This window comes from Orycteropus afer, unplaced genomic scaffold, assembly GCF_000298275.1.
Source record: "Orycteropus afer afer isolate SDZICR_OR568_19922 unplaced genomic scaffold, OryAfe1.0 scaffold00069, whole genome shotgun sequence".
NCBI classification, from domain to species: domain Eukaryota; kingdom Metazoa; phylum Chordata; class Mammalia; order Tubulidentata; family Orycteropodidae; genus Orycteropus; species Orycteropus afer.
In genome coordinates this window covers 10,910,674-10,929,917 of record NW_006921656.1, presented here as the reverse complement: position 1 = coordinate 10,929,917, position 19,244 = coordinate 10,910,674, and the positions used below count along the sequence as shown (strand labels likewise).

General features: G+C 49.1%; 1 protein-coding gene across 1 annotated transcript in view; it reads right to left on the bottom strand.

Moving 5' to 3' along the window:
* Positions 1 to 17,758, bottom strand: part of ADCY8 (adenylate cyclase 8) — a 241,109-nt gene extending 223,351 nt beyond the window's left edge. The window contains exon 1 of the mRNA XM_007940545.2: positions 16,802 to 17,758. Within this exon, the coding sequence (XP_007938736.1) occupies positions 16,802 to 17,758 (957 nt within the window). The remainder of the gene's footprint in view (positions 1 to 16,801) is intronic.
* Between the last annotated feature and the right edge of the window lie 1,486 nt (positions 17,759 to 19,244).

The following is a 19,244-nucleotide window of genomic DNA, read 5'->3' as shown; positions in this document are numbered from 1 at the left end:
GTTTCCGAAGCAGTATCACTATGGAAGTAGATTGCCCCATCTTCCCTCCTAGGACTGGAGCATATACTGGAGGTAAATTCATTGGGAACTTGTAATGGACTGGGCATGGGGAGTGGGAGAAGAAGTGACAAAGATGTCATCTGAGCTTTCTGGCTTGGGCAACTGCAAGGAAGGAATAGAGAGCTCTGGGTTCATTGAGATCAAAAACCAGGAGGAGGGCAGTGTTAGGGAGGCAGCTTGCTTTGAGGAGCTAGCATTCTTTTCTGAGATTTAGATGCTCTCCTGGACTTTTCTACTTTTTAGGGTCCAGATGTTCCATATTAAACCAATTATCTATAACTTCAAGAATCACAGTCCTAAGTTGCAAATCAGAAAACCCCAGAAAAACCAAACTCATGGCCATTGAGTTGACCCCAACTCATGGCAATCTCGTGTGTTACAGAGGAGAACTATGCCAAAGCGTTTTCTTGGCTATATAATTTAGGAAAGCAGATCATCAAACCTTTGTCCATGGGGCTGCTGAGTAGGTTTGAACTGCTAACCTTCAGGGTAGTTGTTGTTAGTTGCCAAAAAGTTAATTTTGACTCATGGTGACCTCATGTGTGCAGAGTAGAACTGCTCCATTAGGTTTTCAAGGCAGTGACCTTTCAGAAGCAAATTGCTCGGCCTGTCTCCCAAGGCTCCTCTGAATGGGTTCAAATGCCAACCTTTCAGCTAGTAGAAGAGATCAAACTGTTTGTGCTGCCAAAGTCAAATCAGGAAGGGAGCTTAAAAATTACTTAGTTCAAGCCTTTCTCCTTTGCCCCAAGACCCTGACCATGGGGCATCTGGCCTCTGCTGAGCACCTCCAGGGATAACTTTGGCCGCACCAGGCCTAGTGTACTTCCAAGTTATAAATAGGAAGGCAACAGCTTCTTCTCTTGAGAAATAGTCCCACAAGTCTTCTCCATCCCTAATTGCTAGTTGGCATTTGTCCTATGAATTACACATAAGATGACTCAACTTCTGAGCTGAGTCTTTCTGTTCCCCAGATCTGAAGCAATGGAAACCATAAAAGAAAAGTGGCTCTATTTCCTTAGATGATCAGATTGCCAAGGATGCTAAGACAGAAACAAGACAACGTGATCTCAAGGATTAGTCTGATTGGCTGATAGAGGCTGTAAGTGTATTTGGAGCTGGTATTGATTAGCGATTGCATTTGGATGTTGGCAATAGAGAAGTAAAACAACTGTGGATTAAACAAATCTGGAGTATATGTCGCCTAGAGGCAATCTAGGAAAAAGCCATCTAGGACTGGCACAGTGTCCTCAGAGTATCACCAGTGTGCTAGGATTCTTAGTCCTAGGATTCACCATTGTTACCATGCGGCATCCTCAAGCATTCTTCATGGCACAAGATGTCTGTTACAGCTACTATTACATCTACTTACCAGGCAGAAAGATGGCTAAAAGAGGTGGGGTGGGAGAAAAAAGGCATGCCTCCTAGATGAATCAGGTGGCTGTTAAATGCCTCCCAAACCCCTCCAGTAATGAACACCACTTACAGCTCATTGGCTACCCCTAGCTACAAAGGAGACAGCTATATAGACACCTTAGCTGGGCACACTATCTCCCAAGGTAAAATTTGGGTTCCAATCCCAAGGCAGTAGGGAAAATGCATAAGGAAGGCAACCAGCAGTCGCCGAGACACAGCCTTGGGGAAGACTTCTGCCCCAGAGAAAAGGCCTGTCCTCAAATGGGTCATCATCTCCCAGCATCCATACGACCAATGCAGGGCAATGCAGAGTTCTGAGAACAACCCCTCCGGGATTACTGTAAGGACTACAAGCAGGAAAGAAAGGGCTTTATTGTTAGTAGGGATTTGGGTATGCGGATTTGGATCAACTGTGTAGTGACACTTCCTTCTCTTCTTGCCTTCTGGTGAGCCCACTAACGTGGTGTTGAAGGAAAATGGCAAACTGTGATGTTACCAGAACTTCAAGCTTCTCCAAGGCTCAATTCTCCACCTGAGTGCTAATTTTACTTTTGTAATCTTGGGTGCACACACAGTGCAGAACGCCAGGTAACACTGGGTGTTGGCGAGGAAAATTTTTTTAAAAGAACAGAAGGCGTGTACCATTCCTCTAATCTTTATAGCATCAAGGTCTGGAAGCCACTGTGGCCCTCTGCAGAGCCATTGCAAGAGGCAGCCTAGCTGTCAACAACTCAACTTTCTTTCTTTGCCTTCTTGCTGCAGTAACAGAAATGGCTTGAGGAGAGATGTCTTATTTGACTTTGCAGCCCGAAAGTTGACAGTGGATAAATGAAAGGAAGATGAATCGTTAAATGTGAATATGCATTTGTTTCATAGGCAGCCTGGCAAGAGCAGGGTGGTGGGCAGGTGGGAGTCAAACAGAGTTGAGTTCCAATCTTCACTTGACCAAGCACAATCTGAATGACTGCAGCCCAACTGAGTGAGCTCTCTGATCCTCCATTTCCTCATTTTTGAAATGGAGCTCCAATGCTACTCTGCAGGAATACCACGAAGATTGGATAGGGTTGTGTGAACCATGTCACACTGAGATTCAGGCACAGTTGTTGTTGTTGTTGTTGTTGTTGCTGTTAGCTGCTGTCAAACTGCCCCCCCCCCCCCATACAATGGAATGAAATGCTCTCAAGTCCTCCGCCATCCTGATGCTCGCCTGTGGATCAGCCCCTTGTGATCACAGGACCTTCCCAGTCAGTCTTAGCTTGAAAGTACCACTGAAACCTGTTCAGCATCCTAGCAACACAAGCCTCTGCTGACAGACAGGCAGTGTCTGTGACTGAGGGACACTGGCTGGGAATTGAACATGAGTCTCCCATGTGGAAGGGAAGAATTCTACCACTGAACCATCACTGCCCCTACTCAGACACAGGAGATGTGCAGAGAACATTAGACGTTACAGCTACTGCCCTGTGCTGAGGGTACTCAGAATCCAAAGGGCCCATACTCCTTCCCAGATGCACCCCGACACCAACATTAACAAGCCTTGGCCAAACATTTGCGTCAGCCTTTAGGAACATCCCAGTCAAATTGGCAAAGCCCAGACTTGGAAAGGGTCTTCTAAAGAAGCGATTCACAAACAGTGTCTGCTGGAACCTTGGTGGTGCCTGGTGGGTGAAGAAAAACAGAGGCAGGGCAGCAAGAAGACGGGTCACATGGGTCTACTTCTGCTCTCCAATGGTGTGAGACACTTCCTCAGTTTTATATTTTAGTGCTTAGCACAGTTTTTTGGGAAAAAAAAAATCCATAGCTACTCCACTGACTTCTTTTGGTTATCATGTTTGCTGAAGGGAACATGGTATTTTCCTTGCTATGAGTTTTCCTCCTAGTTTTATTGATGCTGAATTAGTTTTGCTGCCATTGAGTGGCTGTTTAATCCTGGGATAGGTTCCCATATTGAAATAGGTCTGTATGCATGAGATAGGCCTGAAACAAATACAACCAGATTTTGAAACTACCTTTGCAGCCATGTTTCCATCCAAATTACCTTGAACCCATGGCTTATCAGAATGTCAAAGGACAATTCCGTTTGCTCCCACATTCCACACAGTTAGGAGGAAGAAGGCCTTTAACTAAGATGGAGTTTCTGTGTGGTGCAACAATGCTCAGAATCAACTTGATGGCATTTATCATATTCTCACCTTAGTTTGGATCAGGTCACCAATGTACAGCAGAATTAAATGAATTCCTCAAGACCCCATTGTCCATTTCCTAGAGTCCATAGACAAATTAGAGACATCTGCAACAGTCAGACTCCCAATTGTGGATACTGAGGCAGGCAGTACGCCACACAGTCAGTGCTGGGCAATACTGACAAGAGATGGCTTGCTAATCACAACAAGCTGACAAAGCATGTTGTGAAGAAGCCAGAGAGGCAATGCTGACAAACACCACCAAGTCACTCTCATTAAATGCTCAGAGGAAATAATTGCCTGTCAGTTAAATCTCTCCATCACTATTCCCTTCGAAACAAATCAAATGGCTAAAATGACACACAATTACACAACTCATGGTATCAGCATAATTAGACCACCAGGAGAAATGAAATACCCTCTCATCAGTAATTCTCTCAGTGTTTGCTAAATCATTACTCATATTTCTCTTCCTAAGAATCTCCGAGGTCAAAGACCTCAACAAGCTATGTTTCCTGTTAAGGATTGTCATTGTCTGATTTTGTGAGCCAAATAAACCAGAAAAACATCTCCACATTCACATTCATTAGAAATCATGGGGAGAAAAAAAATTAGAGCTACAAGGGACCTCAGAAATTTACAGTGACAGAATTTTAGAGCGTGAGGGATTTATTTGGAATCCAAGACAGGCTGAGATGGACCTTTGGTTGACCACCACTTGCCCTCAGCTCCGGCTTGGGCACCCCCTTTGTGTCAGAGCAGAAGTGTCTCCACAGGGCTTTCAATGGCTGATTTTTCTGATAGCAAACTGCCAGGACTTTCTTCCAAGGCACTTCAGGATGGACTCAAACCTCCTGCTTTCAGTTAGCAGCCAAGTGTGTTAACCATTTGCACCACCAGGGTGTTAGTAAACACATGTTCCCTCCAAAGGAGAAACTCCTTCCTTGCCTCTTCCTAGCTGGTGGTGGTTACTGGCATTCCTTGGCTTGTAGATGCATCACTCCAATCTCTGCCTGTGTCTTCATATGGCCTTCTTCCCTCCATGTGTGTCTGTGAGTCTCTGTGTACAAATCATCCTCTCTTTTTTCTTATAAAGACAGCTGTCATTGGATTTACAGCCCATCCCAATTCAGTATGACCTCATCTTAACTTGACAATATCATCAAAGACCCTATTTCCGCCCCCCAAAAAATGTTCACAGACTCCAAGAGTCAGGACTTGAGCATGTTTGGGGACAGAGCTTAACCCACTACAGAACCTGAGAAAGAAAAGTATGCGCCAGCACTAGAGTACTTTCCAGAGACCAAACAGAAGCAGCGAGGCTGGTACATTCCCAGCCACTGTGAAGCGCACAGCCCGGGTGGTGACAGGTGGAGGCAAACAGCAGCACCGCCACCTGGAGATGGACGCACAGGCGAAGACTAGCAGGCTCAGGCCACTAGTGTTGTTGGCTGCTGTTGAGTTGATTCTGACTCATGGCGACCCCACGTGTGCAGAACAGAACTGCTTCAGAGAGTCCTCAATAGCTGTCCCCCTTCCGAAGCAGATTACCAGGCCTGTCTTCTGAGGTACCTCTGATGGGTTCAAACTGCCAGCCTTCCATCCAGTAACGGAGTGCTCAGTCACCGCCACAGGAAAAGAAATGCCCAACTCAGCCTGCGGTGTGTGGAAACTCTTTACAATCCTACACCTTTTCCACTACATGCAAAGTCCTCTTAGGTATGATGAAGCCAAAGCCATCTGGCCAAAGTCACTGAGAATCCATGGTTTCTAAGTTTTTAGGGAAGCATTCCTGTAGAGCTTCACAAACATCCCCAGCTGCCCTCTGGCTCAGTTCCCTCTGGCTGGGCTGGCTCGGGAAGAGCCTCAAGACATGCGTATGATGCTATGATTCACCTAGTAAGAAATAGAAGTGGTATCGTGGTCTCATAACTGGAAAAGGAGAGACTTGGTACTCATTGAAGACTACCTCTCTGGGGTCATGAACCTTCCTCAAATGAACAACCCAGCTGGAATGGGCTAGGAAGCTCACCCAAGGGATGGGGGAGTTTGACTTTGAGCTTAGAAGAAAACATGCTTGCTCTTATTGATTTTTGGTTTGTTTCTTCCACTAATTGACAGTAGAAAAATGAAGTAAGTGGGGAAATGATTCACAGAACTGAAAACAAAAGACTTATTAATAAGCTGTTTTTCAGATGTGCTGAAGTCTGCTTTAGTCAACTGTATTGGGTTACAATACATATTCCGCTTTTACAGATAAACTAGTCCAGTTAGTGTAAAAGCAGTTTTTATGTAATACCCTTTCAACTGTGGGAAATGGGGGATTATGCAACGATCCAGTTCCTGTGCTTAGCCATGGCTATGGTGGTGCCCTGTGTGTCAGAGAACAGTGCCCTGTACGGTGTTCATTGGCTGTTTTTCTGAACGTAGATCACCAGGCCTTTCTTCCAAGTCACCTTGAGTACACTTGGCCCTCCAACTTTTCAATCAGCAGCTGCACATGTTAACCATGTCCACCATCTAGGGGCACCACATGGGTTCTCATGGGTCAGGATCAACTCCATGGCAATTGGTTTTGGTTTGTTTAGTGCTCAGCAAAGCCAACCTGTTTTGTTCAATGTCTTCCCCTTAGGAGTGAGGCAGGCCATCCCTGGAATGGAGTGACAGGAGACAGGAAAGAAGGTGGGAGCACTTCTTGCCCAAAGCTGTGCTGCGTAGAGTGAGGGCGAGAATCAGCTGGTACCCAGAAGGGAGCACCACTGAGAGGTCAGGTCAAAGAAGTGACTGTAGGCCTGAGCAGGGTATTGGTGTTGGGATTCAGAGCCAAGATGCTGAAAGATCAAGAAGGAAGCAAACCAGAGTGTCAGACTTATTTGTGGAACAACTGACCTACTTGCTACCATTCTCCTCTCCTTCCTCATGCAGTCCTGATTCTGGATGGTGGAGCAGACAGACTGATCTATTTTCCCATCCTCCTTTGCTGATGGGGGGGCATGTGACACAATTCTCACCCCTGAGACAGAAGCAGGCATCCTTGGGCACGGATCCCAGAAGGGGAGATACTCAGTTGGCACTTGCCCTTTCGCCCTTTCCCTCTTCCTGCCTGCAAAGCAGATACAGTGGCCAGAGATGCAGCCAATGGCTTTCAGCTGACCTTTAGGGAAAGTTCTCCTGTACAGGAATCTTCTACACAAAGTCCCTGATGGATAGCTGTACCACGTTAGCTTAAAGAATCCCCAGGACAGAGAGCCCAGCACTTCCAAAAGCAGACTCCTGGACAGCTCTGTGTTAAAAAAGCTTCACATTTAGGAAAGGAAAAATGTCTGCTGCGATAATGTCCACCCACTGACCTTTGTTCCATCCCAATGCAGGCACATGTAAAATACCCAGCCTCCCTTCATCAAAGCAGCACCCCAAATACTGGAGGACAACTATCACGTGCCCCCCTTTCTTTAAGCCCCAGGCCTTCCAGAGCTCTCCACCCCTCCTTTTTTTTTTGGTTTCCTTCTATTAGATTTTTCATGCTGCATTTCTTCTCCCCACGTTATGCGTGAGAGAAATATATTTTGATCATGCCTTCCCTAATCCTCATTGTCTCTATTTTATAAGCAATCATGTGCATTCAGCATGTAATCACAGAGGCAAAAAAAAAAAAAAAAGGAAAAAGAAGAAAAGATGCTGAAATGGTTCACTCCAGTCAACGGGAGAAGTAGATGACACCAGACAAGGATGAATTGTTTACAAAATGCAGTGGTTATGGTTCTTGTCTCCTGTGGACAGTTTATACTGATCTGTGCTTTACATGGAAATATCTGTTTTCAAAATTTACTCATTCTATGAATGTGATGTAGTTCAGGCCTAGCTCTTATCTTCACCAGGCATACCCTTATCATTTCCTGATTTGGGGGAATTTTGTGCTTCAGAGATATTTTGCAATTAGTCACACCTGAGTTCAGGCATCAGCGGCAACAGGTGAAGTAGGAGCGATAGGAAAAAACCCAGCAACAAGCAAATGTGTGAGGTTTTGGGTGTATTCGAATCTATGATCCTGCTGAACGAAATTCAAGTATCAAATCATAGACATGTCCTTCCAGAATCTAATGCAGATAGAGTGATGAAACAGCTTTATCTAGAAACACAAGGTGTTATAAGCCCAATCTGTTTGCTGAGGAAGTAGCAACAATATCGTTGTATTGACAAGTGAAATGACACTTTTCCTACCAGGAAGCGGCCGGACTTCCCACGGAACGGGCAGAAAGTCGGGCATCTCAAAGGTTAATCCCAGTCCGCTGCACCTTCCTCCACCCCACAGGGCTGACTGTGAAAAATCTCACAGTGAGAAAAGCTGGCTTCCCAAATGCTGCTTAAATGACCTGACTTCCTAAAATAGTCCTTCATAAACACAACTCACATGATACAATTTGAGTGTGTAAATCCAATTACATTTCCCGGGGAAGCACAGGGCAGAGGACCCTGGCTTCCTCCGCCCCACTGTGGCTGGCTGGGTCAGCAATATGCCTCTGCTCCAGTCCCTGGGAAATGCTGGCGAAGAAACTATTTACATAAGCCAGCCTCTTGCTAGCTGAGGTTCAACCCACCTCACAGAGAAATTCATCAGCATCTCCAACCTTCAGCTTCTGATACCTTGAATTCCAGCAGAAAAAGAGCAAAGAACATGTTTTGAAAAGCAAGTACGTCAAGTGAAAGGGTATGCTGTCCGACTGAATATTCTAGACAGAGCGGGCTCTCAGAGAATCAATATTGTGCCCACTGGTTGGTAAGAGGGAAGGTTCGCGATGAGTGTTGCAAGCGTCTCCAATGTTCTAGAAATAAACACATGTAGGATCAACTCAAACAGACCCACTTGTGAAACGAATAAATTAACATCCTCAGAAATATTTAGACAACAGTGAAATGTCACATCAGAGGAGGGTAGTCGTGTCCTTTGATTACACATCACTGGCAGCACTGAATTTGGGATAGATGGCTTATTATTTTTTTTAATCTTTCATTTTTCTGCTTGGTTTCCCTTATTTGTGATGAGCTCTTAAAAATGCCATCCGCCGTCAAATTGTAAATATGACTAATGCATGTGTCCTACTTAGCATGACATTGTAGCAGCTGTCTCAGAAACCAAGTCTGTCCAGTCTGCCCAGTTCTCATCCGATGATGCTCTGACCCGCTGATACCCGTCAGGTGATGTTGGCAGACATGAAGAAAAACAATTCATAACTCAATCTTGAGAAACACCACACAATCGTTTTACTATTCTCCTAAAGACACAGGTACCAAGCCTACTTGCCACTCGGGGCAAAGGTGTCAGCCAGTGAGTGCTGACGAGACTTAATTGGTCATTTCAGCAGTCATTAAAATACCCTTGGCAAAAGCCAATTCTTCCCCGCAGAAAGGAAAGGAAAGCAAAAGGCCAGTCTCGGGGTGTTTGTCGCAGTGAGAGAGAATAATGTTTCCTTCCTGGCACTCGCAGGAGCCTCTTGGGAAGGCTGACGCTCACATCTGTTTGTGAAAGATATTTTTCTCAGATAGGCTTGGATGCTGCAATGATGATTTTTAAAGCCCATATGAATTTACTAAAAGAAAATGTATAGAACTAGACTTGCAATTTTTTTAAAAAATGATCATTATAACTATACCCACTGCCCTTCAGTCGACTCTGACTCACAACAACCCTATAGGAGAGAGTGGAGCTGCCCCCCCACACCATTTGCCAAGGTTGTAAATCTTTCCGGGAAAAGACTGCCTCATCTTTCTCCCAAGGAGCACTTGGTGGTTTCCATCCACTGACCTTTTGGTTAGCAGCCAAGCACTTAGCCACTGCACCACCAGGGTTCCTCTGAATATCTTATAAACCAAAAAAACCAAACTCACTGCCGTCAAGTTGATTCTGACTCATAGCAACCCAATAAGACAGAGTAGAACTGCCCCACAGGGTTTCCAAGGCTGTAATTCTTTATGGAAGCAGACTGCCTCATCTTTCTCCCACAGAGTGCCTGGTGAGTGTAAACCGTTGACTCCTTGGTTAGCAGGCATGGCCTTAACCACAGAACCACTAGAGCTCCCCTCTCTATAACTGTGAGGTGCATTAAATTGGAGCCCAGCCATACCCATTTCATGGCTATTTATGACTATCGTGTTTTTAAGTGAGTGTTTACTTTGCTATTAATTACCCAGTTGGGACAATCCCGGTTCCATGCTATCTGCTGTACGTAAAGTCATTACCACTCCATGCTTTTGAGTCAATTCCGACTCGTGTGTGTTGGAGTAGACCTGCCCTCCATTGGGTTGCCATGGCATGACTTTTTCAAAGAAGATTGCCAGGTCTTTCTTCTGAGGCACCAACCTTTCAGTTACCAGCCCATCACTTAACTGTTTGCACTACCCAGGAACTCTAAAAGTGATCGCTGGATTCCCTTTACTTGGTATGACTTAGACAAGGAATGTACAATCCCAGACATTTAAGTTTGTTGTTGTTATGTGCTGTCGAGTCGGACCTGACTCATAGTGACCCCTCTTTGGGTTTCCGAAGTGGTACCTCTACGGAAATAGATTGCCCAACCTCCATTCCGAGGAGTGGCTGGTGGGTCTGAACCCGCCAGCATTCTGGTTAGCAGTCAAGTGCCTTAGGCACTACGCTACCAGAGCTCCCATGTATAAGTTTAAATCCTGTAGATGGTGGTATTCAACCTACATGCTTTATCTCTGCTGTGAAGTCAGTCCTCTGCTTAACTGATCAGAAATGATTATTTAAACTGCATACAAAACCTAGTCCTCTTGCCTAACCTCCTGCTCATACCATATACCACTATCTTACCCAATACAAAAACCTATTTTTCTCCAAGAATTTTTTTTAAAGGCCAACTGATAGGCTGAAAATTCCCTGCATTATTAGTGGAGTGGAAGGACCATTATTTAATTAGCACTTTCTGGCTCCCATCCGTCCTGTTGGGTGAGCTGTGTGTACCTCTGGAAAGAAAGTACTGCCTGAGCAAGTCAAGTCTGACAGCTTGACCTTGAGCACTGGCTGACCTGGAGTGGCATTCCAGGAGGCTCTGGCTTGCAGAGTTATCCAGGGAGATCCCCTCCACTCCTGCGCTTCCCCTTATCTGCCTCAGCAAGAGGTACAGAAGAGTAATTAGCCGCTGGCCGTCACATTGCAGCATCCCCAGGAGGAAGGCATAATGCAGCGATCTTTCTGGTTCAACGCTGCTGCCTCTCAGTTTTCCAATAAGTCAATGATTTTCACTGTCTTCCCATTAATGAGCTGAAGGATGGGGAAGAGGTGACTCAAATGTGAGGTAGTTCATATTATGGTCACCAGCAATTAGAAGAGAGAGAGTGAAATACTAATCACAGCAACAGTGTTTCAAATCTGTCTACCCTGTGAAAGAACCCAACAAACTTAACCTTTTCATTACTCATTTATTTGTATATAATGTCATTAGGTGATGAATTTCCAGATGGGTCAACAATTTGCTTAAAACATGTAAGAAAATCAGTGTCTTAGAGAGAATCTAGACAAACACTTATTGGGTTGAATCACATACATGAAGCTGATTTAACTTAAGATGGGCCAGCCTTCCCAAGGGAGGAAGACCTGCTTGGCACAAATGGTTAAGCACTGGGCTGCTAACCAAAAGGTTGGCAGTTTGAATCCACCCAGAGGTGCCTTGGAAGGAAGGCCTGACCTACTCTTAAAAGGTCACAGCCATGAAAACCCTGTGGAAGGCAGTTCTTCTTTGAAACCCATGGGGTCCCCATGAGTCAGAATCAACTCCATGGCAACCAGTTTGGTGGATTTGGTTAGGGTTGCCTACAGACAGCAATGCTAGTTCAGTGGTAAATGTTCACCTCCCATGAGTGGGACCCTGTTTGCTCCCTGGTCAAAGTGTCTCCTGCACAGCCATCAGTGGAAGCCTGCGTGTTGATGAACAGGTTACAGTGGAGCTTCTAGACTAAGACTAGGAAGAAAGCCTTGACTATCTGCTCTCGAAAAACAGCCAACTCTCACCCTATGGATTACAATGGTCAGCAACAGATCAGGTCATGAGGATGGCCCGGGACCAGGCCCATAACCACTTTGTTTGAGTGAAATTTGATGACGTTAGCCTAATCACTATTACTGAGTGGAGGAAACATGTACCATGTCTTTGCCGATGGTAAGGAATCTCCTGGTGGTGCTTAGGTTCCGTCTTGTATCCATAGTCAAAAGGGCAGAGTGGGCATCTGCAGAGATCTGCAGTTTGGCTGTCACTCTGTCAGGCCACACAAGCAACGGCTTCAGGAGGGAGAGAGGCTGAGCGATGAGCCTGGCTTGGACTCAGGGACGACAATCATTGGCTCATTTGTTCCTCCTGGAACTGTCATTTTCCATGAAGTGCAACAGCTGCCAAGGCAGGATGACACTACACTCTTGTTTCAGTTTCCCAGTCTTTGAAAATGCTAAGTTATATGTGAGCCATCCTCTGAATGGGAATCCGGATTAATGCAGGGACATGGTATTCCAGGGTTCATGGCCGTCATTGGACAAAGTGGCAACCAGCGGAGCAAGATGGTGAGCGAGCTCAGACCACCTACTTCCAGCAATCTGGTCATCTTCTTTCACAAATGCCCTAGAGATTTTTCAGTGAATGTCAATCCGAGTGCTACGGGGAGTGTCACTCTCTTGAGTAGTGAAACCAGTACTCCTGGCTTTTGAACCATTTCAAATGCTCAGGTGTGTAGAAGAATACTCATAACTCACTGCCTTGGAGTCAGATCTGACTCATAGCAGCCCTTCCTTGGGTTTCCGGGGTGGTATCTTTATGGAAGTAGATCGCCCAGTCTTCCTTCCAAGGAGAGGCTGGTGGGTTTGAACTGCCAGCCTATGCCACCAGAGCCCTCAATACCTCATAAAGGGCTACCAAATGATGGGTATTGGAGCCCGGATTTGAATCCTGCCCTGATCATGTATTACGATTACAGTCTTGGGAATGTCCCTTTAAAATTTCAAAGAATTTACCGTTTTCTGAAATGAAAAGGAAGGGTGATGCCACCTACTTGTCACAAATAGATGTAGTGATGCCTGTGAAAGTGCTTCTACCACCCCCGCATTGCCACTGGGTGGATTCCGACTGACAGCGCCCCTAGAGGACAGAGTGGAACTGCCCCACGGGGTCTCCAAGGCTGTCAATCTTCACAGAAGCAAAGCCCAAACCACATCCACTGCCGTAGAGTCCATTCTGACTCACAGCGTCCCTAGAAGACAGAATAGGACTGCCCCATGGGGTGTCCAAGGCTGTAATCTTTACAGAAGCAGGGTGCCTCATTTCTCGGGCAAAGTGAATGGTGGGTTTGAACCACCAAACTTTTGGTTGGCAGCCAAACGCCTTAACCACTGCACCACCAGAGCTCCTTGGGAAAGTGCTTAGTCATATCTAAAACATCACACAAACGCACAGGACTATTACTGTGTTTTGGTTTCTCCAAAGGGCGTTTATGTGTAAAAGAATGCTTTACACGCATACAGTGTGTGTGTGTGTGTAAAGTTTTTGCCACCGTGGCCTCGGGCAGCTTATCATTTTATACCACTGCCTACACCTTGAGTAGTCCTTGCTCTTTCAGTGACTGTTGATTGCCTACTATGTGCCTAGCATTTGGCGTAGTGCCTAAGGCGCTTGACTGGTAACCAGAGTCTGGTGGTTCAAACCCACTAGCCACTCCTCGGAAGGCAGATTGGGCAATCTACTTCCCTAGTGATACCACCACCTTAGAAACCCAAGGAGGGGTTGCTGTGAGTCAGATTCGACTTGACGGCAGGAAGTTTGGGGTTTATTTATTTATTTTTTTTGAGGGAAAAGTGGTGAACGTTATAGACAGTACCCCTGCCCTGAATTCTTGTTGTGGCAGGAGGAGAAACACAAGAAACAGAGGAAATAATTGGAGAAAGTGTATGTGCTGTAAAAAAACAGAGGGGGTCATTTCCTGGAGAGTGGCATTTGACCTGAGGCCGGAGGAGTGAGAACTCATCGGTCACGTGAGGCCTGCGGAAAACTGTTTTCAGCAGCAAGCGCAGGTCCAGAAGGAGGGACGAGCTTGAGATGTTGGAAAGACCAAAAGCTGCCTTTGTACTCAGAGCCCGAGGAGAAGCAAAGGAAATGCAACCCCAGGGATAAGTGGCTCCCAGCACACAGGGGATCGAGGAGGCCGTGGGGAGAAGTCAGGATTTTGTTCCAGCTGCTGGGAGAGATTAGAAGGTTTTAAGTATGCCTTGGGTATCTCCCAGCATGGAAAATGAAATTCCCATTTCCTAGGCTCTGGTAGCATAGTGCCTAAGGCACTTGACTGCCAGCCAGAAGCCTGGTGGTTCAAACCCACCAGCCACTCCTCAGAAGGAAGACGGGGCAATCTACTTCCGTAGATACTGCCTCAGAAACCCAAGGAGGGGTCGCTATGAGTCGGGTCCGATTCGATGGCACATAACAACAACAACAACAACATATCTGTATGGGAAGCCGACTGCTGCAGCTTTGTCTGCAGGGCAGCTGGTGGGTTCGAACCGCCAACCTTTCGCTTAGCAGCAGAGCACTTTAACCTCGGTGCCACGAGGGCTCCTGGAAAACGAAATCGACCTATTCCAATATCGAAGAAGAAGAAGAAGAAGAGGAAGAGGAAGAGGAAGAAGAAGATGATGATGAACTTAATTTTCCATTTTATCCAGCAGCAAGAGCTGGGAGGAAGGCTTGGACCCCCTAGAGGGCGCCAAAGTAAACGTTTCACAGCCAAAGCCACCAAAGGACCTTCCAACACCTAAGGAGAAGGGCATGCGTTCTGGTTGTACCTGCAGGAGTGGGTAAAAGGTGACTGGACCTATGACACCATGGTGGATCTATAATTCTTACCCAAGCAGAAAGGGAAGGAGTTTGGTCGGCCCGTACCAGAGTCTCGATTGTCACAGCCCAGAATTGTTTATGGTCGGGTGGGGGTGGGAGGCATCTGGGGATTATTTTTAATCTCCCCCCATCTGGTAGTATTTGAGTAGAAAACAAAGATGGAGCGAAAATTTACTTTCTGGATTCATTTGGCAAGAAAAGTACCTCTATACTTAGTGCTTTAAAAGATTCGTCATTTGCCACTCGGGATGTGTGATTCTAAACACTATTCCAGACTTGGCTGCTGAAGTCTTTAGTAAAGTGTACCGAGAGGGGCCACTACAGGACAGATAGTGGGTTATAATAAAGGGAGTTTTCGTCAAAAAATCAGCTGCTGGGATAGGATGTGAAAACAACTTAGAGTGAGTCCAGGAGATGCAAAAGAGAAGCGAAGAGGGGAGAAGAAAAGAAGAGGAGGGGGAGGGGGGAGGGTGAATATGGAGAGAGGAGAGACCTGCTGACATCTAGGTACATAATAAAGTGCATCCAATACCTGAGAACATTTGGAAGAAAGTGAGAGATTTAGATTTACATGTAAACAGGATTCAGAAACATAGCTAAGAAAATACAGTTGTGTATAAGTCCAAACAAAGAGAGTGATCGCCTCTTCCCACCCTGAGACTGTCATGGGTGGACATGAAAGGTGCATGGTGAGTTTGGGGAAGGAGTCATGACTGTCTGTAATCAGGGCAAGTTCAGCAGTCAGACCATATTCCCAGAGGCTCTCTTGTCCCCATGTCACGCCTGGTGATCACAACCATATACTTTATACACTCTTAACTTTATCCAGAGAGGCTTTAAAAGCAGCCAGCCAGATAAGTAACCAGAGCAAATGGACAGACTTAAGAAGAAACTACAGCCCAAACTGACTAGCAGATCTGAAGGTCAGTGATGCAGCCAGAGATCTGAAATCTTGTGCAGTTTTCAGAGCTGTCCTACCTGTTTAGTCTAAGAACCATCTCCTCGAGCCCAACCACAAGGGGGAGGGGCTTTAAGCATCCAATGAAGCCCAAGAGGCACAGAGGCAGGAGACTGAGCATCCACCAAGCAGCTTCCTGCCCAAGCACCTTCCATCACCTGCTACCTGGAAAGACTCCCGTTGACACGGTTCCCTCATTTTCTAGAAGCTCCCCAATTCGCTCTCCCGTCATCTCCCAGACATGTGGCAAAGAAAGTACCAGGCCATTATTTACTATCGCTCTCAACAAACTTAGGAATAGAAGCCCCCCTCTGCCTTCTCCTGTACAGACAACGGGCACTTTGTTCACATAAACATGTCCACATTTAATGGGGAGGGATAGAAAATAGCAGAGAGGAAAAGAGCCCTACAAAGTCAGTGAGATTTCCTCCCAAACATCATCTCAAACCATGGGCATCAAGCATCCCTTTGTAGTTAAGCAAAACTTGCATTCTTCACCAACTACCCCGACCCCCAATTCCTGACGTTTACTCAAAACACTTGAATTGCATACTGTAATGAGAGATGGTATCATCTTAGATTCCCAAAGCAATACAAAATTTCCCAATAAAACATGTCTCCCAGGATGGCTGGAAGATGGGGTGAGATGACATATGTGTACCGGCCGAACTGGCAATTCGCATACACTCAGCAAATATTGCTTCTCCTTCCTTCCGGATCCGAGGGCCGTGGCACCTGAAGAGTGCCAGGTCCTCTTAGAGCACATACTGGAACTTTCTGAGGAAAATCGGGGTGCTTCTGCTCCCCTTCTGTCTCCTGCTGCAGACTGCAGACCCTGGAGGATGTGTGCTGAGTAGGAAGACCCTGTCCCCTGAACGTGATGCCAGGAAAGGAGTCGTCACAGGATCACAGAAGGGTGGGGCTAGATGAAACTTCAGTTATTTAGTTCCACCTGCCTCTAAGAAAGGAGCCTGGTGGCGCAGCTGTTAAGCGCTCTGCTGCGAACTGAAAGGTTGGCGGCTGGAGGCCAACAGTGCTTCCCAGGAGAAAGATGTGGCGATCTCCTTACCTGAAGGTTACAGCTTTGGAAACCTTATGGGGCCATTCTACTCGGTCCTAAAGAAAGGGTCGCTATTCTACCGCATCGCGTAATTGGTCGCTCTAAGAAAGGGCTCCCACTAACCCCAAGGGCCTCCCAGGTGTGAAGGCGCTGTGCCAGGCTGGGGGAGGAGCGCCACGCGAGGGCGACTCTGGCTCTCCACAGGCTTCTTTATACATAACCTCCGGGAGGCAGGACTCACCTGGTTGATGGAAATGCCCGTCAGTCTGGGAAGCAGCACTTGGAGGACCACCTGCAGCAGCGAGGTGCCCAGGCCGGCCAGGATGGCCCAGGAGAGCGGCAGCGGCAGCATGCTGTAGGTGGCGAAGAGTGTGAAGAGCACGTAGCCTATGCCGTCACCCAGCAGCCCGTAGCCGAGGCCTGCTGCCAGGATCTGGGTGGTCATGGCCACCCAGGTGACCACGCCGCTGTACTGCAGGTAGGTGTGCGAGGTGGTGTCCTTCCTGACCACGACCAGGGCGCAGATCACCACCTCGATGCCGGTGAAGAAACCCAACAGAATGCCCTTGAGGGGGTCCATGGGTACCGAGGCTAGACTCAGATGGAGAACTAGGAGGGTGAGTTTGGTCAGCACGTCCAACACGTTCATCACCACCTCGGATTTGCGCCTCTGGCCCAGGAAATAGCGCTGGTAGAGGCGTTCCAGATCCCTGGACTTGAAGGAGTTGCGCAGGGTGGGGAAAATGACCCCCCGGTAGCTGTAGCCTCCATTGAGGAAGAAATCCGAGTTGCTCGGGGCGCAGTCGAGATGCAGAAAGCCCAGGTCGCCCCCGCCCCCGCTGGCGCTGCCGCTCGCGCTGCGTTCCGGGAAGATTTTAACGCCGCCGCTGTTGTGCGCGCGCTCCCCGGAGCCCAGCGAGTACAGCGGGAGCGCCGAGTCGCCGGACAACGGCGGCGCGTGGTGGTTGGGGCCGCCGCCCGCAGGCTCCGAGCTTTTGTCCGAGCCTGCGCTCCCGCCGCCGCCGCCGCCGCCGCGGTGCCGGTGAATGAAGCGTTGCTCGGTGATGTGCCGCACCGCCGTCTGCCACAGCAGCCGCTGCGGCCGGGAGCCGCTCCTGCCGTCGCCGGCCGGGGGCGTCGGGTGGATGGTGTAGAGTTCCTCGCTGCCGCTAAGGCAGCGCACATCCGAGAGCTCCATGGCGCCAGGCCACAGGGAGGGAGGTGCCGACCTGGGGGAGACAGCTGGGGCTGGGGTTTCCAAAGACCCAAAGGAGGCCTGACCCGGGCTTGGCAGCCAGTCTTTGACTCCCCGGCCTCCCCCTTGCAGGAGCCCTGGGTAGATGGGAGCGCAGGTCAGGTCATGGTGCGCCGGGGGCAGAGGGCGCCGGGAAGACCGCAGCCGCCTGCTGCGTCCCAGCGCGCTGCGCTCGCGCCAGGTCGCGCCAGCTTGGGGGCGCGGCGGCCCCGGCTGGATGTCCGCAGAAGCCCCGGGTCTCTGAACCACGCAGCCCCTTCAGAGGCTCTGGCTCCTCGGCGGGTTCCCCCCTCAGCGTCTTGGCGCAGCCTTTGCTCTCCCCGAGGCACCTAGGCGCCGCGCTTCTGCTGAGCGCCGGGCCGCTCCAGGCTGCGGCCCTGGACTCGGGACGCCCACGACTCGGCGGCTGCAGAGGGACCGGCCGGGGTGACCCGCGGCGGCTGCGGGTGCGAAGTTAGCAGCTGCAGCTGGAACATCGCCCTTCAGATAACTCCGTTGCGCCGGGATGGGGAGCCGGGGCGGAGCTGGGGGCGGGGGCAGCGGAGGGGAGGCGTGGGGGGGCCGCGAGGTGGGGGACGCCCGGCGGGAGGTTCGAGGAGGTGGTAGCCTCGGCGTTAACAAGTCACCAAACGGTTAATTTGGAGGAGGGGGTGTACCGAGGCTCCCTCTTCGGTTCGCTCCTGACTGTCCCTACTTCCAGAGCGAGGAGCGACAGCGCAGCGCTGCTTGTGGCCAGAAGCATCCCTCGGAGACCCGGAGGGCCTGGCCCCGGGGTCCCAGCCTCGGCTAAAAGACGAGGTCGGTGCTTCCAGTTGTGCGTCCGCGGGGGCACAACGCGCAGTTCCCATCCCCTTCACTTCGCTCTTTGGAGTCCATTTGGCCCGGAGCTGGAAGAGCCGGAGGCGGAAAAAGTAGAGAGGTCTCCTAAGCCAACAACCCGAGAACCAAGAGAAGCCACCGGTGCAGATCTGAGGCTGAGACTCGAAGCTCGGCGGGGTCGCGAGTACCAGGTGTGGACGATCGAGAGGCCGGAGGCCGCAGGGAAGTACACTGAGCCGCCTAGGGGTTCAGGGGAGCGCCGCGTGCCAGCCTGGCGCTTTAGAGCACGCCGCGAGCAACCTGCGACTGGGAGGAATTTGGAGACGGGTCCCAGCGGCCAGACACCCGCGGTGACTAGATCCCGCCCGGCGCCAAGCCACGCCTCCAGACTCGAGGTGGGGGTGGCGGTGTTGAGGTACAGGCTCCAGATCCGGCCCGGATTCCACGGGTCTGGAAGGCAGCGGCGCGCGCGGCCGGGCGGGGGACGACGGACGCCGCTCGGCGCTCAGCCTGCCCCGGCTCTCCCTCGGGCCTGCCCTCGGCACCAATGGCCTCAGCTCTCGCTGGCGGTGCGAGCAGTGTCCGCTGTTTGCGGCAGGTGCGGAGCCCG